Here is a 22,063-nt window from a genome sequence, read left to right as displayed (position 1 = left end):
CAGACGCCTAGACCGCTCAGCCACCGCGGCTTCCACAATGGCATTGTGTATTTCATATTGTGTGAAGGGGAGTAAAATATCTAGCAATGGCAGGCTGGCATAAACCCGGAAATGTTTGTAGCGGAAATTGATACAGTATATGCGCATGCGCCTGGCGCGAAGATTGAACAGGATGGAACAAGCTCAGTGTTAAAGATTGACTGAAAATGTCAACCGGTGGAACTAAGCGTTCTTTATATCGCCCTGCCCCACAGTCAAATGTCGGCCAAAATAAAAACAGGTTGGCGAAAATGTTTTTAGGTTATAGAATTTCAAATCTGATCCCTGTCTTATGGTTTTGCAAACATAAGCGTTTGTCATTGGGTTCATTCGAAGCTCCTGTTTGCTTAGACTCTAGAGTGTTTCTGTCTAAGATGATAATGGTGCTGATTTGGAGATTTAACGTGCGCTTTCCGACATAGCACCCTTATCATGTAGTCATGGAGAAAATGCCACCTCAGACGTAATTACATAATTCCCGTAACATCCTGTCGGATTAGTTCAGCCAGCCAAACGTCTTGAGGTTTAGCTGGCTGAACTACCCGTCGGATGCGCCAAGTTATTCTAGCACTTCATTTTTGGTCGTTTCAGGCGTCGACTGGCTCAAGGTCGTCTTGTTTCTGGAGCAAGTCAACCACCTCAACCAACAGTGAGACTTCAACAAGGTGAAAGCAATATTTTGTTCTTCAGAAACAAAAAATATACAACCTGTACTTGTGGAGGATCATGTTGCCTGAAGATCCAAACTACCCTTATGATAATTTGTAAGCTCCAGAACTTGCCAACAGCTGTTTGATTTGCTTGTCAGGAAAGAGTTCATTACGTACCCCCTGCCTATTTTATAAGGTACTTTTCATTACTTGTATATCTTTGTATTTTGAAAAAAATTAGGTGAGGTGTAGGTAAGGAACTCTTACAGCTTGGCATCCACATACTGGCTAGTGAACTGTTATCGCCGCTTAAAGTTCACAACATGAACCCGAATGAACTTACAGAGTGCTTGTTGTCGTGTACAACCGACTTTCCTCTGATCAAAGAGGACTTGATTGAGTTTTCCACTCTGTGCATAAAATACATCACCATGATGTACAAAGCTGTGTTCCAGTGACTCATTGTGACTCTTGCATTTGACTGATTAAGAAAACGTGATATTGGCTCAAATGCGCATGAAAATCCTGAAGTAAGTGCATAAATATTGTCTCTTTCTGTACTCTTCACTATGGAGGAATAAAAGATTATATCTATTTATACTGCCACAATTCCCTTCCGCTGCGTTATATAAAAACATGATCAGCGGCAGTGAACTGGGTGGACACATCGGTGAATAGCTAATTCAGTAACATAATTAATTCTGTTTCATTAATTTAACGAACGCGGAGTAATTTTGTAAATACCGCTAAAATATGGTGATAGCTGTTCGCTAGCCAGTAGATGCTTCTAGATGTGTCAGCAGTTTATCTGTACTTGTGGGTTTCATTGATGTATAGATGTACATATGTCATGAGTATTGGCCCATAATTTAAGACCAATGGGAACTGAACCACACCTTGATTGATGTCCAGCACCTTGTCCACATGACCAACAGTTGACCCTGTCACTGACAGGTCAAGGAATGCATTTGTGGTATAACTTCATTCCCTGCTTGTCTTATCACTTGCAGGGGTTCAAAAAAATTTTTAAAAGCCACTTGCCTCAGGGCAAGTGACTTTAAGAAAGTAACTTGTCCTGACTAATTTTCCACTTGCCCTGATTTTATGACATAAATATGATGATGTAATTATGAAAGTAGAAATCAACATGGTATTTGATGTTAATGTTTACTGGACTATTTATTGAAAAGTGATAAATAGCAAAGAAAGATAACTCTACTTTATTGTCATTGCGAAATGTAATAGCTACATTTTGAGCAGATATGAAATTAAATCCAAGTTTCTTTGCGGTTTGAAACCATAAGTGGAAATTATCTAGTAGCCCACGGACAAGTAAGATACCATTATTTGATTGCCCGAAATGAAAACTGACTTGTCCCGGGCGTCGGGCGATGGGATTTTTGAACCCCTGACTTGGTCCTCTGTTCCCACATCAGGCTGACACCCTGATATTGGCAGTGTTCAACCCAGTTCACTCTATGTGAAGCTCTTTGCCGTGATATATAGAACTTCTTGTTTTGATTCTAGGTTTTGAAGCCCCTAAACAAACAGAAAGAATCCAGACACCACGCAAGTAGGTGTTTACACTGTGTTATGTCAGTGATATTGCTTGACTGCATATGTTTCAAATATCCCTCGCCATTGCCTATTTTCTTTGTATGAAATACCTCAAATGTAATATGACTTGCAAAAGATATATTTTTATGACAGTGGTTGAAACCATGCTTATTTACATGTCCAGATACCCTATGGATGTTAGAACAGGACATTGACCAATACAAAGTAGGTAATATGTGACAATAATAACAAAACCAACTATCAGACTTGGAAGTCCAGTAACTTTGCAGTAAACATTACATGACTTTGGTCATAGTACATTCTGTGTGTTTATGGAATGGTGGAAGAGAGGTCTGAACCAATAATAAATACAGTTGCAAATATTTCTTTGTAACAATAAGACATTCAGTCTTTGTCTTTTTTTAACCACTAGCCGTTCATCTGTCAGTAATTCTGATGTGATATTTTGATGTTTACAGACAAGCTCCCAGAGAGACTGAGAGCAGGTCACCGCGACCTAGTGCCCCACAAGACAGCCTTGATCTCTCAGACTCTGAGGTTGACTTCCCTCAACTTCGTAAGGTAAACTGTTGCTCTAGTTGGTGATTACCAGTAGATGGAGAAAACATGGCTCCACATGTGGCTGCATATGTTTATGTGACCCAACTCACTGACTCACTCACTCATTTACTTAGCCTGATTCTGCAGGGACCAATCTTGCTTTCTGTCCAGATAACATAACATAATAGAAAAGAATTTGTTACATGAAGATCAGGAAAATATCACCATAGCTAATGTTAACAGTTTTAAAGGTGCATTGTATTCCATTGATGAATGAATTTGACATTTTTGCTTACCTTTACATTATCATGGTTTTTGTACTTAAAGAGCTGTCAAAACTCCATTGAACGTAAGCAACACTTGTAATAAGTCATGATTTGGGCCAATTAATTTTTTTTTTTTTTTGCTCATTTACTTGCGTGTTTGGAAAAAATCCAATACTTTAGTGGTCTTCTGTAATGAAGGAAAGTGCGTTCCTGACTTCGATACGGGATAGGGATATGTTTGGTCCAGTTGTCTGCAGAGTTGCATCCCTTAGATCTTCCAGAAGCTATGATGGTGGAATGCTGGTTCACCCTCATTAGCCTGTTTCCAGGTTTCTCAGCAGCATATCCTTGCAGCATATCCTTGCCCATGAGTTTGTACTTGTAGACGTAAAAAGACTTGCTTTCTTGACATCAAGTTGACACTATACTATATAAACAAAGTTCAGGTCAGAGTGGTGTAATTTCAAAGACCCTGGTTATGTAAAACCCAACTTCTCCACCCCATACAGGACAAGCAGGTGTTGGTGCTGGATGCTTCTCGACACACCCTCTCTCCACACAAGGCTGAGGTAGACGTGGTCATGGGCTTTGAGAAGTCGCCGGTTCGAGTAGTGTGTCACTCAGTACACAGTGCTCAGAGGGAGCTCAGGTATTGAACACAGCACATACTATAAAATCAATATACCTGTTGTAAATCATCTGAACTGAAGGTTTACAGATAGTCATTTGACAGTTATGGCCTGTTGGCCCAGCATCAGTTGCAGGGTTTACATGACGCATGATTCCTGCGTATTTGACGCAACAATTTTGTAAAAGACTCTCAAAATGTTATCATACGAGTCAAGCTTGACGCAAGTTTTATGGGTGACCCTCAGAATTCTGTTCAATAAAATCAGTTTGATAAGCAAACAATGATAGTTTTCGATGATAGTTTGACTTTGACAGAGCTGTCATATTGTTCCAAAGAACTCAGAGGAGACAGTTATCCTTGCTACTGGCTCGGGTGACACTGCTACAAAAGGTGTACATCACACCGTATTACCCTCGAGAGAAGAATACAACTTTTGTTACTAACTAGTTATATAAATTACAATAGAACACAAAACAATAAAATATTTACCAAACTCTTGCTTTTTGCTTTATAAACACAAAGAAATATTAAATTTTCATGACTCCCAAATATTGAAAATGACTCTCAAAATAGATATTGTGAGTCACCATGACTCCCATTTTTCAAAGTCTGTGTAAAACTCTGCAGTTGTGTGTTGACCATTGTAAGCACCCCTTCTTCAGAAAGCACTAAACTAATTATACTGAAATTTCTCTTACCTGTTTCTACAATGATGGCACTGCAACTGTTCAATATGTTCAGGAAGTTTGAATCCTAATTTGTTAACGTCTGCCAGATGCCACAGCCCTCTTGGGAAGTCATTTTATTGCCATCGCTCAGTCCATTTTCTTTTAAAAATGTAAGTTGTTAGTACGTGAAGTGTGCTGGTATGGTTACAGAGATACAGGTTCCAGCCAGTGGCAGGTGGAGGTAGACCAGGTTCCCCACCTCTCCCTGACAGATGGAGGGTCCTCCCACCACCATGCCATCTCTCCCCGAGTCATCAGAGAAACACAGATAGAAGGTAAACACTGTGTATCCTCAGGGAAAAACAAACTCCCCACTCTTTGAATGAAGATTATGTGGCCAAATCAGACGTGTAGCCACACACCTATCTTGTTTATTGGCAACAGGCCTCAAACCACTATCGATGGATTGCAATTGTTAAGTCTCCGATAGCAATTAATCAATGTTAGAAACGAAGAACTATCGATGCATTGATAGTGTGTGTGACTATCAATAGTTTAGTAATTGACTTCCGTCAGCGCAAGCGCAAAATACAGGATGTTTGGGTGCAGACTTGCAGCTTCATTGATTTTTATATTTTAACTGTTTAGTTGATCTGGATTTCAAGTTTCTTACTCAAGGACACAAGAACTTTGAACACACTGGTTACCTGTATCAATAATTTTCTTTATAAGATGTTCATACCCTGGTGTTGATATCTGTACCTGCCTGTGTAGTAGATCCTACTGGAAATGTTAGAAGGAACAATGTTTACCATGGGCGTTGTCACTCAGGGGCCCGGATAGACCCGATGTCGACATCCCGTGTTGTGTTTGTGGAGCCTAGTGAGGACAGAGTAGCAGGAAAGGCACGGGTTCCACACTATCCACAACCCAACTTTGACGACTCCCAGGTCAGTTGTCTGCCAAGTGTGACCTTAGTCTGAAGACAAGAACTCCATATAAGGACAATCTGTTCTGATCTCTCAGTGGCAGTTGTAACATGTAGTTTCACTGAAAACAGAACTAACAGTTGGAATTCAAAGTTTTATCATTTTTTTCGATGCAACATTTCGGTACAGATACTTGTAATCTTTATCAGGACTTGCTCTGTTGAAGCATGAGCATCAGTACCGAAACATGGCATTGGGAATAAAAGTGAAATCCACAAGTCAACTCTGACTTCACAATCTGCCCTGTTTTGTCATTCACAATTATCTCATGTAATCTCCCAGCTGTTGTGATACCTACTATGGATCCGTCCCACCATTGCTTCAGTTTGGACATATTAACATATAATAAGGGGTGGTGGGGTAGCCCAGTGGTTAAAGTGTTCGCTCGTCACGCCGAAGGCCCGGGTTCGATTCCCCACATGGGTACAATGTGTGAAGCCCATTTCTGGTGTCCCCGGTGATGTTGCTGGAATATTGCTAAAAGCGGCATAAAACCATGCTCACTAACGTATAATATAATTTACCTCTCGAAATGTGTTGTTTATATTTTTCCTTATCCTGACTCATGCTAAATGCTTGTCTCCTTCTTCTTGCGAATGATAGTGGAACACTTGAAATCCCTTGAAGTTCCCTTCTAAAAAGCGGATGTAAAATCATCACTCACCCACGAGTAGTCTCCCTTGCCTCCTTTGGCGCCCTTTTTGGTCACATGACCAGCTATGTTTGTCACTCTCTCCTTCTTCGCCCTTGAGGACGGTTGTGAGAGCACCTGGGTCCCTATACGGCACATATCCTTTTCTATTTTGGACCTTTTACATCTAAATGGCAGCTGTATACAGTTTTTGGATTGTATATTATCAAATGTTTTGATATTATGTCTAAATTATACGTTATTTGCCATGTTTTTCATCTGGTTTACAATTGATGAAAACTTGTATTCGTTGTAGGTATTGTGTAGGGTAAGAAGGTATTCACAAGGTAAGAAGGTATTCACAAGTCATGTCTGGTAAATCGAGTGATTGCGCTGATCAGCGTGTGTTAACTACTGCTGCCGATGTTCATAATTCCAGTGAATTGCTGAGCGTTTTACCAGAGCAGGTCGCTGTTCCAGTGATGAACTCCGTCTCGAATAAGTAGAGATCGTCGTCAACGGAGCTGTCCTCATCGCAGACGAATAAGTAGTGATCTTCAGCGCAGAAGAAGAAGTCTACAGCTCCTAAGACTTCGTCGAAGTCTCTTCACAGCTCTACGCAGAAGACGAGACCCTTCACTGCCGATATTGTACCTCCGGAAGAAGCAGACATGTATGATGATCCCCCCATCATCATACCTGAAGTCACAGTCGTCAGCAAGAAGACGAAGCCTGCTTCAACAGCTACATCGGCAACTATATCAGCGCAGACATTGACATAAGACCTTCTATCAACGCAGACATCGGGTACTAGAGATAGCAGCAGCGTCAACTCTTCACAAGTGCAGCGTACCTTAGAAGAGGCCTCAATGTTCTCAGAGGCATCATCAACCCTGCAGCAGTCTCAACATACGTCGCAGAACTTCAACCCGGGGCTGTTTATGCAACAGTTTACAGATCAGATGATGTCGATGATGGAACGTCGCTGCGCGCAGGAGGAAGCTGCTACGAAGACCACTCTGACAACTACGACAACTACAAGCCTGCGCGAAGGTTCAGCAGCCTCTCCAACGCACCTGGATGAAGAGGAAAGCCTGCGCGAAGGCCTACGCACCTGACGATCTTCAACGTCTGAAGCTAGAAGTCTGGACAACGCTACCAACGTCAGCTCAGCCTTCGACGTCCCCGAAGGAGCCTCTAAGATTCTCCACACAGAAGCAGATTGAAGCGTTCTCCAGAACCCTACAGACGCCGCAGATATGGATCGTCATCACTGTCGGACTTAGACTCACATTGGGAACCTGCGCGCACGCACTCCACATCTCACAGAGGGGAGATTACGTCAATCAGCCTTCGTGAAGGCCTAGAGAGATATCTCAAGACTTCAGGAGGAATACATTGTCACACCGGGACCATTGACCTGCACGCAGCTCTACATACAGATCTACATACATAGACTCACGTCATTATGGATCTTCAGATAGGGAAATGTCCAACTTCACCGTCTGAAGTTAGAAGTCTGGAGAACTCTACTAATGTCAGCTCAGCATAGCAGACCCCTCCGATGACAGTCGCCCTGCGCAAACGAATATTAGCTATACAAGCTCTCTCGGATGAAGGCCTGCTTGAACGGTTACGTTCGCGAAGATCTTTACCGTCAGAAGTATCAGCAGCTAGAAGCCTTGAGGATTCAACGAACACCAGCTTAGTGTTAGCAGTCCACGATGGAGCCTCCACTCGGTTTCAGCTTCTCAGCAGGAAGGATTCTAACACAGAATTAGATCCTGTTGTTCTCCAGGATTCTACAGACTGCGCAGTTACGGATCTTCCAACTTGGACCTTCATCAACCTGCGCGCAGGCACTTACGGGGAGGATTATAATCAGAGTCAGCATGTCCTGCCGTTCAACGATAGCAGATTTCCCCTTCATCATACGGAGCCCTTCATGATAACATCAGGGTTTAAGATTACAAGATCATCAGTGAATCCCATAATGGATCTTCAAGATGGAAGATAAGAAGATAACGCAACTGGACACTACAACTAGATGTTGGCTATGTTGGATCAACGCGTGGCTGAAGGAAGAGACGCACACCTGAAGTAACGATGTCAGATAACATCCGATGAAACACTGAAGATGAATTTTCATCACATGGGCTTACAAGATATCAAGGGGACAGTTAACAGCATTGTAGCAGTTCCTCAGCGAGACATCGGTTACGGTCAACTTTATAGAACATCTGTATAAGATGACGACTGCAGTAAAGAATATAAAGTTGAAGAATGCAGTCACAACAGACAGGGAAGAGTCTGCTTACATCGGTACTACGCGGCGAAGTTTCTGCGCGCTTCCACTCAGCCATCTATACAGCCATCTATACACTCGTGTAACTCCGGCACAAGCCGAACAGAGAGGTTACGGACAAGGCCGAGTGTTGACGAAGAAATCAACGACTGCACAAGATTCTACGAGGATCATTAACCTGCAACACGGGTGACGTCACATCTGTAATCTGATCGGTCCATGAGAGACAACGCCCTGTGCAGAACTCGGTCATAGTCACGTGCCACGAAGTCCTCTACAGTTGTAAACAACTCTTTCAACGTGGGAAAGGCTCCATTTACAGTCCAGTTAGCAGGGTACAGCGTGGTTCGACTATCTTCACGGGTCATAGAGGACTTCCCCTGTCAGCAGATTTAATATTGGTTATCTGGGGACTTGCAGCGACAAACGTGAGATGGTTTCTGCTTGCGTGGCAGCCAGTCGACTATAAATAGACTTCACATCGACGGCGGTCCCAGTACATCATAGATTTTTGCTGATCTAGAGACGACGTATTATGCATCATCGCTGCACATTGTTCGGATTCTGGTGACAACATCTTCATTACATATTACCGGAAGATTGATGAGACAAGCTCCAAGCCATGATTCCAGAATCGATCATCTCTCCGCTTCCATGACGGACATGGCAAGGGTTCCTAGATCCACTTACCTACAGCGTAGGACATGATTGCAGTAGATGGCTAGTAATCTCCTAATCAGAGTTGGAACCAAAACAGGATCTTCAATTTCTGGGAATATGGCTCATCACACCACAGAATCACACGGTCGTCCTAGAGGATCGTTAGGTCAAGATACAACATATGATATCTCAAGCAATGTTCTCTCCGTTGACACTACGTGCTTGGCAAAGCATGCTTGGTCTACTCACCTCAACTCAAGACATGACTCGCAGAGGGAACAGCTGCGCCCACTACAATATTTGTGAACGCCATCTCGACAGTTTGGATCCACTGATACTACCGGACAGCCTGAAACCATAACTCCTATGGTGGACTCAGAAGTCGAATGTTTGCGGAGGAACCTTTTTGTCAGAGCCGGCTTGCAACACTCATCTCTACGTGGATGCATCACTACAAAGATGGGGTGCTCACCTCGACAACGAAGTGGCAGCAGGAAAGTGGTCGAGTCAGGATCAAATTCTGCACATCAACCTGTTGGAGATGAAAGCAGTGATCAACGCTTTACAACACTGGTCCAGCGTACTAAGGAATGCAAGACTCACGGTCCACACGGACAACTCCACAGTAGCGTTCTACATCAACAAACAAGGGTCAACAAGTCTGCTACAACTCAGCTTTCTCCTGTTCAGCATCGTCCTCGACCTGAACATCTACATGAAGGCATGCCACATTCCAGGAGCAAAGAATGTCATAGCAGACGCCCTATCTCGTCCACTACAACCATCCCCGACGGAATGGATGTTACACCCGAGAAGTGTTCCGGTTCATCATACAGACAATAGGATCTCCACTGATAGACCTGTTTGCAACAAAGTTCAACAAGCAACTACCAACATTCGTCTCACCGATTCCGATCCTCAGGCATGGGCAACAGATGCTTTAAGCATCTCATGGGAAGGACTAAACGCTTATGCTGCGTTCCACCTCCAGCACTATTACCACAAGTAATACAGAAAATCAAGCAGACGGCGACAACGCTGCAACTGATTTTGGTCGCTACCTATTGGCCAGCGAGGGTATGGTTTCCGTCATCCTCATACAAGAACTCGGAAGTCCAACCCTGAAACTACCAGAGTGGTCGAACCTGCTCGTCCATCCACACACCAAGCAAGCTCACGGGAATCCGGCATTGTTCCAGCTACACGCATGGAGCGTATCAAAACTTGCCTGAAGACTAGAGGGTACTCCGCCAGAGCAGCGAAAACAGTGACACTAGCTCCACGCAGATCAACTTTCAACTTGTACGACGACAAGTGGCAGAGATTTGAACAGTATGCAATGAGGAAAGGCTTTACAGCGGTAAAAGCAACCCATCCTCAAGCGGCGGAATACCTGTGTCATCTGCGACAGACGAGACACTTAAAAGCTTCAACACTCTCAACGTACCTGGCTGCTCTCAGTACAGTTATCACCATGAAGACGGGTGTCAAGCTGACCAAAGTACCAGAGATACTGGCACTACTACGCTCGTTCAAGTTGGAAGACCAACAAAAGAAATCAAGGCTCCTGCCTGGGATCTCAACGTAGTTCTACAACATCTCACCAGTGACACCTTTGAACTACTGACACAGAAAAAGCTGTTCCTGATCGCGCTAGCAACAGCAGCACGGATGTCAGCAATACATGCTCTGGACTTTGAACGAACACGATTTGAATCAAGACATCATGACATCGTACATCTAGGACTGAGATGGGACTTTATTGCCAAGAACCAACTGCCCGGCCAGCCTGACAGACAGTTCCACATCCCAGCACTCTCTACAGTCCTTGGGCCACAGGATACACAGGATTTATTCTTATGCCCTGTCAGAGCACTCTAAGTCTACCTACAAAGAACAAAAACAAGGAGACGAAAATTCAAGCTACTATTCATCCCCTTATCCACTGAGATGCCCACGGAAGTCTCACGGACAACTATATCAGTTTGGATGAGAGCCGTCATACTAAGGGCCTACAAAGCAGCAGGACTTGAGCCTCTACGAGCCTCCAATCTCCACGAAGTCAGAGCCTTGGCTTCTACACTTGCTCTGCATGGAAACTGCTCGATTACAACAATAATGGAGGGCTGCTTTTGGAAATCGGACACAGTGTTTGCCAACAACTACCTCAGAGACATTGCCACCGGAAACGTCTCAGGCATTCACCAGTTTGGGCCACTTGTTGTAGCACAACAACTAACGGTTCCACAAAGGCGCTTTCACCCTTTTATCACGTGCCTTGTGAAAACCAACGCTCTGGAGAGCAAATGGTTAAAGTCCATGCACACGTCTAGGACAGACTAGCATGAGTGATAGACCCTGTACTTGTATAGGACTTAACGTACATGAAGAAGGGTCGCATCTCCACTTGATGCACTCGTCAAGAGATGGAGTTGCAATAGATAACTAATGGAACATTAGTATATCTAAAATCCACACGAAAATGTCAGAAGTTTCGGAAGTAATCTGACAAGTTGTGGTTCCCCCCTGACTCATCAAATGGAAGTTAGAAGAACAGAATGTTCATAAGTTCCCATGGATGGAATACAGGATGTAAAACAGCAGCCAGTGAATCCAGGATGTGGCCTGACCCACCACCAATTCCGACGGATTCTGCAAGCATCTAGCATGAGTCAGGATAAGGAAAAATATGTAATTTTCTGACTAAAATTGATATTTTATACTTATCCTGACTCATGAGGTCAGCCCTCCCAACCTCCCCTCTCAGGGCACTCTGGATTTCCATGTAAATCCGGGTGTCAGGCGTACAAACGGAGAGAGTGACAAACATAGCTGGTCATGTGACCAAAAAGGGCGCCAAAGGAGGCAAGGGAGACTACTCGTGGATGAGTGATGATTTTACGTCCGCTTTTTAGAAGGGAACTCCAAAGGATTTCAAGTGTTCCACTATCATTCACAAGGAGAAGGAGACGAGCATTTAGCATGAGTCAGGATAAGTATAAAATATTAATTTTAGTCACAAAATCACATATTTCATACAATTTGAACAGTTATCAACAAACTTTCAGCATGAAAATGTGGGTTATGAAGAATGAGGACTATTTTTATGGATATACAACTTCTTTATTCTATATAGGCAAAGTTTCGACATAGATTCTAATGTCATTGTCAAGCAAGTGGTACATGGGAAGTAATTTGTGTGATATACAGTACAACCAGAAATTATTGAGAATTTAAAGATTGTAATTTTTTAGATATTTTTTCACTCATTACTCACGTATTAAATGTGAATATTAGCAGAACATAACTCCAGATTCAAAGACAGGTGAACAGTTAGTATTTTGTCAAGTCACCATGGGCAGCAATGCAGGCTTCAATGTGGCGGGGCATACTACTAATCAAAGAAGTTAGAAAGTGGTCCATGCTGTCCCAATATCGGACCACCACTTCTTTCATTTCAGCAATATTTGTCAGATTTTTCTTATTGACACTTTCCTTCATAAGTCCCCAAACATTTTCTATTGGATTTAGGTCAGGGCTATAGCTTGGCCAATCTAATAATGTCATATTTTTAGGGTCCAAACCAGGCCTGTGAATGCTTTGAACGATGTTTTGGAGTCGTTGTCCTGCTGGAAAATCCAAAATTTCCATAGAACACGGAGCAGATGGAAGTAAATGTCCCTCGAAGAATCTGTGTATCTATGTCCTTTTGTTCAGCTTTCTGATCGGTGATGGAATTCCCTTTTCTGCCAACCCATTGCATGCAGCCTTAGTTCTAATTGTCTCTCCTTACAGACAGCCACAGTTCCTCTATCAATCATATCCCTAGGCTTAAGTTTTCTAAACTCCTTCGTTTGTTTTTAGAAACAAGAATACCAAGCTGCATCCTGTCACCGACAGTCAATTTTCTAGGCCTACCAATGCCATATCCATTTGCAATATTTTTCAAAACACGATAAACAGTGGACAAAGGGATGCCTGTTCTACTTGAAATCACTTTAGCTGATCTGATGTCCTTGTTATAATACTCTAAAATCAACTTCCTCTTCTCTAAATCATCCATAGTGAGGATCACTGAAATTGTCGTCTGCTAGCAAGTAAACAAAGGGGGATAACTCTTCACAAACTAACAAAAAAGGATTAACGGAGTTGTTTCTCTTGAATGAAACCAAGCACTTGATAGATGGTCAAGGTTGTTTATACAAGAAATCCAATTAAACATATTGCTAAAATTCTCAATAATTTCTGGTCATACTATATATACCCAACTTCAAGAATGCCAAAAATAGTCCTCATTCTTCATCTACCCAACTTCTAGAATGCCAATCAAAGAAATGTGGGTTATGGTTCTGGAAGACAGCCGACAGAAATCTTGAACTTGTGTTAAGAACTCATGATGTCACCACTTGTTTCTTTCCTGTAATTTGATTGGATAGTATGTGTCATGTGATCAGAAATGTATCGTAATGACATGTTGTCTGCAGGAGTCTGACAGTTCTGTGAAGGTAGCGGAACCGATCACTGTGGTGTCTGAGACGCAGTTGTCCGATAACGATGCCCCGTCGGTCATCAGTGAGAGTGATGCCTGCTCTCTCCTCGAATATGTGACCAGCAGTAAGAAAGGGTACGACAGACAAACTTAGATCCAACATACTTAACAACAGAGATTGATCTACATCATCTAAGTTTTCACATTCATCCACTGCCTGTAGTAATGTCAAAGTTGGATAATTTATATAAAATCCTAATGAAGTTTATATTGTCATAACTAATGTCTTTGTATTTCCCTGAGAGAAGATTTATCGAATTAGTTCACATTATTACATTAATTGCCTAAATGCTAAACTGCTTTAAAATTTAAGAAAATTAGAACCTTGGAAAAAGTCCCAGTTTTAAACTAAAGCAATTGCTGATTGCTTGTTTCTGTTATATCATATCGTTGACCAAACTTAACCCACTGTCTCATCGGTCCAAAGACTCGTGAAGATCCGGGGTAGAATAGGTCTTCAGCAACCCATGCTTGCCACAAAAGGCGACTATGCTTGTCGTAAGAGGCGACTAACGGGATCGGGTGGTCAGACTCGCTGACTTGGTTGACACGTCATCGGTTCCCAATTGCGCAGATCGATGCTCATGCTGTTGATCACTGGATTGTCTGGTCCAGACTCGATTATTTACAGACCGCCGCCATATAGCTGGAATATTGCTGAGTGCGGTGTAAAACTAAACTCACTCACTCACTCACTCATCAGTCCAAAACAACCTCATGGCTTCTACATTTGCTGTATCTTCAGGTTGTGGGCTAAGAAATTCATGTATATTCCACTATGTCACTTGTCTTTCAGGAATTGTATTTGTCAGGAATAGGTGTAGTTTGGATAATTCTGAATATTGACATCAAGTTTTTATTTGACTCCAAACAGGAAATACGTGCTCAACATATATGTCCATCCCACTATGTCTTTCTTACAGGAAATGATCATGTATTTTCTGTCTTTTTCTGGAGAAATATTATCCTAAGTCTATTGTTTCAGATCTTCCAGTGTCAAAACATCTGTTAAGAGAACCCCTGGCAAGAAGAAAGGTGAGCTACCCCACACATCACTGCACTATTGAGAAGCTGTTGTGACAGTTTGTATGCTACAACAGTAGAAAAAAGTACAAGTTGAAAAAATATAACAAGTACTGAGACTATCACCCATCTTTAAGGAAATTTATATACAAAACATTGTGTGGACATGGATATTGAAATGATGGCAATGTCCGAGCTGTAATGACAATGACTTCTGTACATACAACACTCCCTCTGGTTGTGCTTGATGCTGCAACACTAATACCATACACTAACACTTTCACCATAGTGAGGGGTGGTGGGGTAGCCTAGTGGTTAAAGCGTTCACTGGTCATGTCAAAGACACGTTTGATTCCCCACATGGGTACAATGTGTCAAGCCCATTTCTGCTTTTCCCCGCTGTGATATTGCAGGAATATTGCTAAAAGCGGCGTAAAACCAAACTCACCATAATAACCTCCCTTTTGATTCTTTTCCATCTTGTTCACCACCAGGGGGCACTGTCATCCCATCACGTTACATGCAGAGTGCAGCCAAGGTGTCCAAGTCATTCTCCTCTGAGAGGGTAGGTTGTGTTGCACTAGATGGGAGATTTCTGGCTTTTCGTCTCGGTTATCAAGGATTCTTCATGTTCCTGATATTTTTTAGGTATACAGAAGATGATATATGAAAATACTTTTGGAGGCATTAAAGCTCAAATGACATGCTTCAAATGTGCTTAAAAGCAGTTGACATTATTAGAAATGTGCTTTCGTGAATTGAACACAAGTGGTTTTTATACCCGCAACCTAAACGGTCGGCCATAGATAGTTATACAAAGACATTATGTCCGTCTGTCCAAAGACCAATAACTTTAAAACTATTGGGTGGATAATTTTCAAAAGTCCTCATCAAATTTGTGCAACGACTAACTTTAGGATCATTTGATGGATTGTTTTCAGGTTTGGGTTATATCTTGTTGGTTTATAGGACAGGTGCAGGGCGGTTTATATGACAGGTGCGGTAGCCTAGTGGTTAAAGCGTTGGCTCGTCACGCCGAAGACCTGGGTTCGATTCCCCACATGGGTACAATGTGTGAAGCCCATTTCTGGTGTTCCCCGCCATGATGTTGCTGGAATATTGCTAAAAGCGGCATAAAACCCAACTCAGTCAGTCAGTATAGGACAGGTGCAGTGCAACGCTGGATACAGATAGTGTACTTGGTCAAGAATAATCTGTATTAATTGTTGTTGAGCTGAAGTTGGGAGTCATGGTTAGGGATTGGATAGAAACCTTGCTTGATGCAGAATGTGTTCTATCAACATATATACCTGAGTGCTTAGTAAAGTATCTGACTGTGCTCCTGTCTCAGAGTTTCGCAGTAGGGAAGAATGTTTCCCACAAGAGCATCGAAGCCCCTGGCTCTGTCAAGAAACGCAAGCCGAAGTCCGAGTCACGCAACCGCCAAGTGACGACACCTGTAGCTTCTGCTCATGCAGCAGCCAGCGAAGAAGACCTCGACACCCACACATAATGTCACCTCCATGATATCCCAAGACATAGACGCTTCCGCAATACAAGCCGAGACCTCTGTGATATCACTTGGTACGTGCTGTGGGAGATATAGCTGCTGTCAGTTAGATAAATTCATCCATTCACCCATATCACCTCTTTCTCAACAAAAAATCGTGAATGTAAATGAATGTCAAGTTAAATGTTTGCATCTATGAGCCTAGCAATTGTTTTAACTTGTATCAGAGTTGACTTTGGCATTTAGAAGTTGGTGTAATTAACAATTGTGAAAGTTCTATGGATACAACTTCTTTCTTATTGATATAAGCTAACACTGTTATCAAGGCTCTTAGGCTACCAACACAAAAGCAGTATCTCACAATAAACCGACATACTGAACCTATATTGTTTCTTGCAGCGGACATCAGCCACATAAAGCAAGACAAGAAACACCAGAAACATGCTGCCCTCAAGGTGATGATCCATCTCCCTTGTGTCACTGTACACGTGGTGATACGTGGTAATGTACACGTGACTGTCCGCCCCCATGTAGGAAGTTCCTTTGTATGGTAATGTACACGACTGTTGGCCCCCATGTAGGTCAGTTCCTTCATGGGTGATGGCCCCCATGTAGGAAGTTCCTTCTATATGTGGTAATGTACATGTACACGTGACTGTCGGCCCCATGTAGGAAGTTCCTTGTGATACGTGGTAATGTACACGCGTGACTGTCGGCCCGTGGTAATGTACACGTGACTGTTGGCCCCCATGTAGGAAGTTCCTTGTATACGTGGTGATACGTGGTAATGTACACGTGACTGTTGGCCCCCATGTAGGAAGTTCCTTGTATACGTGGTGATACGTGGTGATGTACGTGTAATGTACATCGTGACTGTCGGCCCCCCATGTAGGAAGTTCCTTGTATATGCAATGGTGATCATGTAGGGAAGTTCCTTGTATATGTGGTAATGTACGTGACTGTACGTAGGAAGTTCCTTGTATGCATATCGCGGTAATGTACACGGACTGTCGGCCCCATGTAAAGTTCCTTGTATCGTGGTGATATGTGGTAATGTACACGCGTGACTGTAGGCCCCGTGGTGATACGTGTAGGGGAAGTTCCTTGTATCACGTGGTGATACGCGGTGATACGTCGGTAATGTACACGTGACTGTACACGTGACTGGGCCCCCATGTAGGAAGTTCCTTGTATACGTGGTGATACGTGGTAATGTACACGTGACTGTCGGCCCCCATGTAGGAAGTTCCTTGTATACGTGGTGATACGTGGTAATGTACACGTGACTGTCGGCCCCCATGTAGGAAGTTCCTTGTATACGTGGTGATACGTGGTAATGTACACGTGACTGTCGGCCCCCATGTAGGAAGTTCCTTGTATACGCAGATACGTAATGTACACGTGACTGTTGGCCCCCATGTAGGAAGTTCCTTGTATACGTGGTAATGTACACGTGACTGTCGGCCCCCATGTAGGAAGTTCCTTGTATACAGCACACAATCATCTATTTTCTTATGATTCAATTATGAATTCACTAAGAGGGTTTACTTTCAGTCCCTGTTCCAAAGAAATACTCGCTGACTTGGGTGACATTCATCCACTGCCTGTAGTAATGTCAAAGTTGAATAATTTATATAAAATCCTAATGAAGTTTATATTGTCATAACTAATGTCTTTGTATTTCCCTGAGAGAAGATTTCTCGAATTAGTTCACATTATTACATTAATTGCTTAAAATTTAAGAAAATTAGAACCTTGGAAAAAGTCCCAGTTTTAAACTAAAGCAATTACTGAGTGCTTGTTTCTGTTATGTCATATCGTTGACCAAACTTAACCCACTGTCTCATCAGTCCAAAGACTTCGTGAAGATCCAGGGTAGAATAGGTCTTCAGCAACCCATGCTTGCCACAAAAGGCGACTATGCTTGTCGTAAGAGGCGACTAACGGGATCGGGTGGTCAGACTCGCTGACTTGGTTGACACGTCATCGGTTCCCAATTGCGCAGATTGATGCTCATGCTGTTGATCACTGGATTGTCTGGTCCAGACTCGATTATTTACAGACCGCCACCATATACCTGGAATATTGCTGAGTGCAGCGTAAAACTAAACTCACTCACTCACTCCAAAGAAATAGGGAGTGAGTATAGTTGTACGCGCTTTAGCAATATTCCAGCAATATCACGGCAGGGGACACCAGAAGTGGGCTTCACACATTGTACTCATGTATGGATTCTAGTCCTTGTCGTCTGCATTTCGAGATAAGCTTTAACCTACTAGCTGCCCCAGCACCCTCCTCAGAAGTAGGTTAGCTATAGGTAGTGCCCATCAGTCATGTGTTGTAAGGAAGCAGTGTTTAAGGTGAAGCATGATAGTCAACTGGTTCATTATATACCCTAATGCTAAAACCTACAGATCTAGGGGTCTTAGGATTCAAATAACCTAATGTACTCATCTCTCCTTGCTGCAGAAGGCGGAAGAGGTGAGCCAGGACCAGCTGGACACGCTGTACGCCCGCTACCTGCAGTGGGTGTTTGTGGAGGCCAAGGCTCGAATGGCCTTCCAGTCACAGGAAAAGGAGGCCATGGTCAGTTTCCCTGATAACACACGTCATTGTATCCCAATTGTGTAGACTGATGCCCATGATGTTGATCACTGGATTGTCTGGTCCATACTCAATTATTTACAGACCGCCATCATATACTAGTAGCTGGAATATTGCTGAGTGCAACGTTGAGAAAACCTAAAACATTCCCTCATTTGTAGCATGTACAATCGAGTTCTTGTATACCCTACAACAACCACTCTTGTACATTTTACATAACAAAACAAGCAATAGTTCAACTCTTCATTAAGTACAGGACAGTGAACCATAAAGTAATGCAGTGTTTACAAGAGGAATGTTTTTGAGAGTACTGGTGGATTTTGATTCCTGTGATTGTCAGTACAAACAGGATGTGTTTCCAGGCCCAGCTGTCAGGTCTGTGATTGTCAGTACAAACAGAATGTGTGTCCAGGCCCAGCTGTCAGGTCTGTGATTGTCAGTACAAACAGAATGTGTGTCCAGGCCCAGCTGTCAGGTCTGTGATTGTCAGTACAAACAGAATGTGTGTCCAGGCCCGGCTGTCAGGTCTGTGATTGTCAGTACAAACAGAATGTGTGTCCAGGCCCGGCTGTCAGGTCTGTGATTGTCAGTACAAACAGAATGTGTGTCCAGGCCCGGCTGTCAGGTCTGTGATTGTCAGTACAAACAGAATGTGTGTCCAGGCCCAGCTGTCAGGTCTGTGATTGTCAGTACAAACAGAATGTGTGTCCAGGCCCGGCTGTCAGGTCTGTGATTGTCAGTACAAACAGAATGTGTGTCCAGGCCCGGCTGTCAGGTCTGTGATTGTCAGTACAAACAGAATGTGTTTCCAGGCCCGGCTGTCAGGTCTGTGATTGTCAGTACAAACAGAATGTGTTTCCAGGCCCGGCTGTCAGGTCTGTGATTGTCAGTACAAACAGTGTGTGTTCCCAGGCCCGGCTGTCAGGTCTGTGATTGTCAGTACAAACAGAATGTGTGTCCAGGCCCGGCTGTCAGGTCTGTGATTGTCAGTACAAACAGAATGTGTGTCCAGGCCCGGCTGTCAGGTCTGTGTTTGTCAGTACAAACAGTATGTGTGTCCAGGCCCGGCTGTCAGGTCTGTGATTGTCAGTACAAACAGAATGTGTTTCCAGGCCCGGCTGTCAGGTCTGTGATTGTCAGTACAAACAGAATGTGTTTCCAGGCCCGGCTGTCAGGTCTGTGGTTGTCAGTACAAACAGAATGTGTTTCCAGGCCTGGATGGCAGGTCTGTGATTGTCAGTACAAACAGAATGTGTGTCCAGGCCCGGCTGTCAGGTCTGTGATTGTCAGTACAAACAGTATGTGTTTCCAGGCCCAGCTGTCAGGTCTCTGGGGGATCAACGAGAAGCTGGCAGCTCAGGAGGCGGAGCTGAAGATGGAGCTGGCTAGACTTCGGCACCGGAACATCCTTGATGATCAGCTGGCTGTACAGGTACTTTTATGTGACTTTCCTACCTGTCACACTTGCATTGGTTTCATACATTCGTATTGGTCACACTCATCACCTGGTATAATATATAGGTTTGTTGTGGGTGATGTTGTCCACAGGTCATAATGACGTGTCGTGTTGTAGGAGGTTGGTCTGGAGATGGCGGTGGGTGGTCTGGACACTATGTCATCTTGATGTGTCGTGAAGAAAACAGGTCTGGAGACGATGGTGTCATATTGATGTGTCGTGGAGAAAACAGGTCTGGAGACGATGGTGTCATATTGATGTGGTGTGTTGTAGGAAGCGGGGCTGGAGATGGTGGTGGGTGGTCTGGATCAGATGGAGCGGGAGTACAACAGCTTGGCAGACAGTCTTGACACCACTCGACACCAGATCCGCACTACTGGGATATACATCCCACCAAATGAAGACCAGTTCCAGGGTGAGTCCATGGGCCAAGGTGTAGGAGGCCATGTGGGCCATTTTAGCCATGTCAACAAATACTTTCATGATGGGTTTACATTTGGCCTTTTGATTTTTGGAAATGTTAAATGTTTCCCTATTTAAATGATAATAGCTATCCATCTTGGCTAAATCTAAATCTTTTCAAGCTGAATCACAAGTGCTATCAAAGTTCAAGATATTTATTTGGTGAAGGCTTTAAAGGCCCCCACTTGTCCTTGGTTCAAGCCTTATGACCTGTGTTCAGTCATTCCCTCATTTGTGGTATGTATGAAATGAGCTCTTGTGTTCCTTTGAAAGACAGGTGTATCCCTGTGTATCCTGCTGCTAAGGATTACTGAGTACAGAGTGTGTGTGTGTGGGTGCGTGCGTCGTGAGTGGAGAGAGAGAGAGAGCCCATGGTGATTTGGGGAAAGAACAGAGGTCCCAAGCAACTAATGCTTGTTTAGAAGTGGCACAATCAATTTGTTAGTCAGACTGTTGGCATGTCATCATATCCAAATATCAGTGGATCAGTGCTCATGTCAGTCACTGGATTGTCTGGACCAAACTTGATTATGTACAGACCATCGTCATATAGCAGGAATACTGCTGAGAGTGTGACTCAACAACCACATGGTTGTCTAGTCAAGGTTTCTGCATGTTGCTGACAGCAGTGTAAGACAACCACACAGAACTGACTCCTTGTACTCCTTACACAGACAGACTGGAGTCGGCCCTGTTGGAGAGTGAGCAGCTACTAGGGGAGTTGAGTGTGATGACCCGTCAGTCGACCCCCCACGTCAAGTCTTTCTCCGACGCCCTGACGACCGGCAAGACAACGCTTCAGGCACAGAAACATCAGATGAAAGGGTACGCCTATTTTACTTTCATGAGATTGGTTGTGAGATTTCAGCTTCAAAGGGCCTTTTATGGTTCTGCAGTCACACTTGAGGCAAACAGTCAATGTAAATCTGAGTCAGTTAGCTATAAGTGCAAAGCACTGTTTTGTTTAATGTACTGTTCTTGGTTACACTCCTGCTTCACATGTAATAGGTTTCCACGATGGGCACCGCTCCTTCCTGTCTACATGACATGTCTCTGTTCTGTATGTTTCAGATGCAAGGAGATGCTGGGTGCCTGTCAGTCTCTTGTCATACAGGAAACATCTCTCAAGATTCAGGATATTCAGATCAGCGCAGCGAGAAACACAGGGCACACCTCTTGATGAACTGTTGAAAATACTGGACACGTGTCCATATTCATCAAGATCAAAGGTGTAAAACATGTCCTTTAGTTTCAGGTGGAACTGTTATTATTGGATTTGTAAATAAAATATTTTTTGTGTTCCCATGGCAACAAGGTTGACTTTGACTGAAATTGGTGTCAGTGCTTTTCCGGAGCAGAACTTTAAAACTGTTCACTATTTCTTCACCGAACTTGGGGCATAGATGGGTCTAGTGGAATACTGGTGCCTTTTGGTAGTTTTGGTATTCTGAATGAAATATGTTTTGGCGTTTCCATGGCAACAAGTTTGACTGAAATTTGTG

The 22,063-nt window shown here is 43.4% G+C and overlaps 1 protein-coding gene across 2 annotated transcripts; it reads left to right on the top strand.

The window, feature by feature from the left end:
• Positions 1-140: 140 nt before the first annotated feature.
• Positions 141-21,879, top strand: LOC124264246 (HAUS augmin-like complex subunit 8). Of its 2 annotated transcripts, XM_046698983.1 has the most exons (12): positions 141-280; positions 631-704; positions 2,217-2,262; positions 2,726-2,828; positions 3,583-3,722; positions 4,583-4,707; positions 5,204-5,322; positions 13,442-13,581; positions 14,492-14,541; positions 15,024-15,094; positions 15,881-16,113; positions 16,439-16,494. In XM_046698983.1, the coding sequence occupies exons 1-11, from the start codon at positions 207-209 to the stop codon at positions 16,040-16,042; spliced, it is 1,104 nt and encodes a 367-aa protein (XP_046554939.1). In that variant the 5' UTR covers positions 141-206; the 3' UTR covers positions 16,043-16,113; positions 16,439-16,494. The 2 variants fall into 2 exon arrangements, with proteins under 2 accessions (XP_046554939.1, XP_046554940.1); XM_046698984.1 differs by lacking the exons at positions 141-280; positions 631-704; positions 2,217-2,262; ... (4 more) ...; positions 13,442-13,581; positions 14,492-14,541 and adding exons at positions 18,509-18,625; positions 19,956-20,075; positions 20,373-20,514; positions 21,236-21,386; positions 21,633-21,879.
• Positions 21,880-22,063: the final 184 nt, after the last annotated feature.

Source organism: Haliotis rubra, unplaced genomic scaffold (assembly GCF_003918875.1).
Source record: "Haliotis rubra isolate DU_JTF1 unplaced genomic scaffold, ASM391887v1 Scf916, whole genome shotgun sequence".
Lineage (NCBI taxonomy): Eukaryota > Metazoa > Mollusca > Gastropoda > Lepetellida > Haliotidae > Haliotis > Haliotis rubra.
This window is presented reverse-complemented; position numbering and strand designations above follow the sequence as displayed.

Coding starts and splice junctions, on each gene's coding strand:
- LOC124264246 (XM_046698983.1), top strand. CDS start 207: ATGTCAACCGGTGGAACTAAGCGTTCTTTATATCGCCCTGCCCCACAG. Junction 281..630: donor GTCGGCCAAAATAAAAACAG/GTTGGCGAAAAT, acceptor TGGTCGTTTCAG/GCGTCGACTGGCTCAAGGTC. Junction 3,723..4,582: donor AGTGCTCAGAGGGAGCTCAG/GTATTGAACACA, acceptor GTATGGTTACAG/AGATACAGGTTCCAGCCAGT.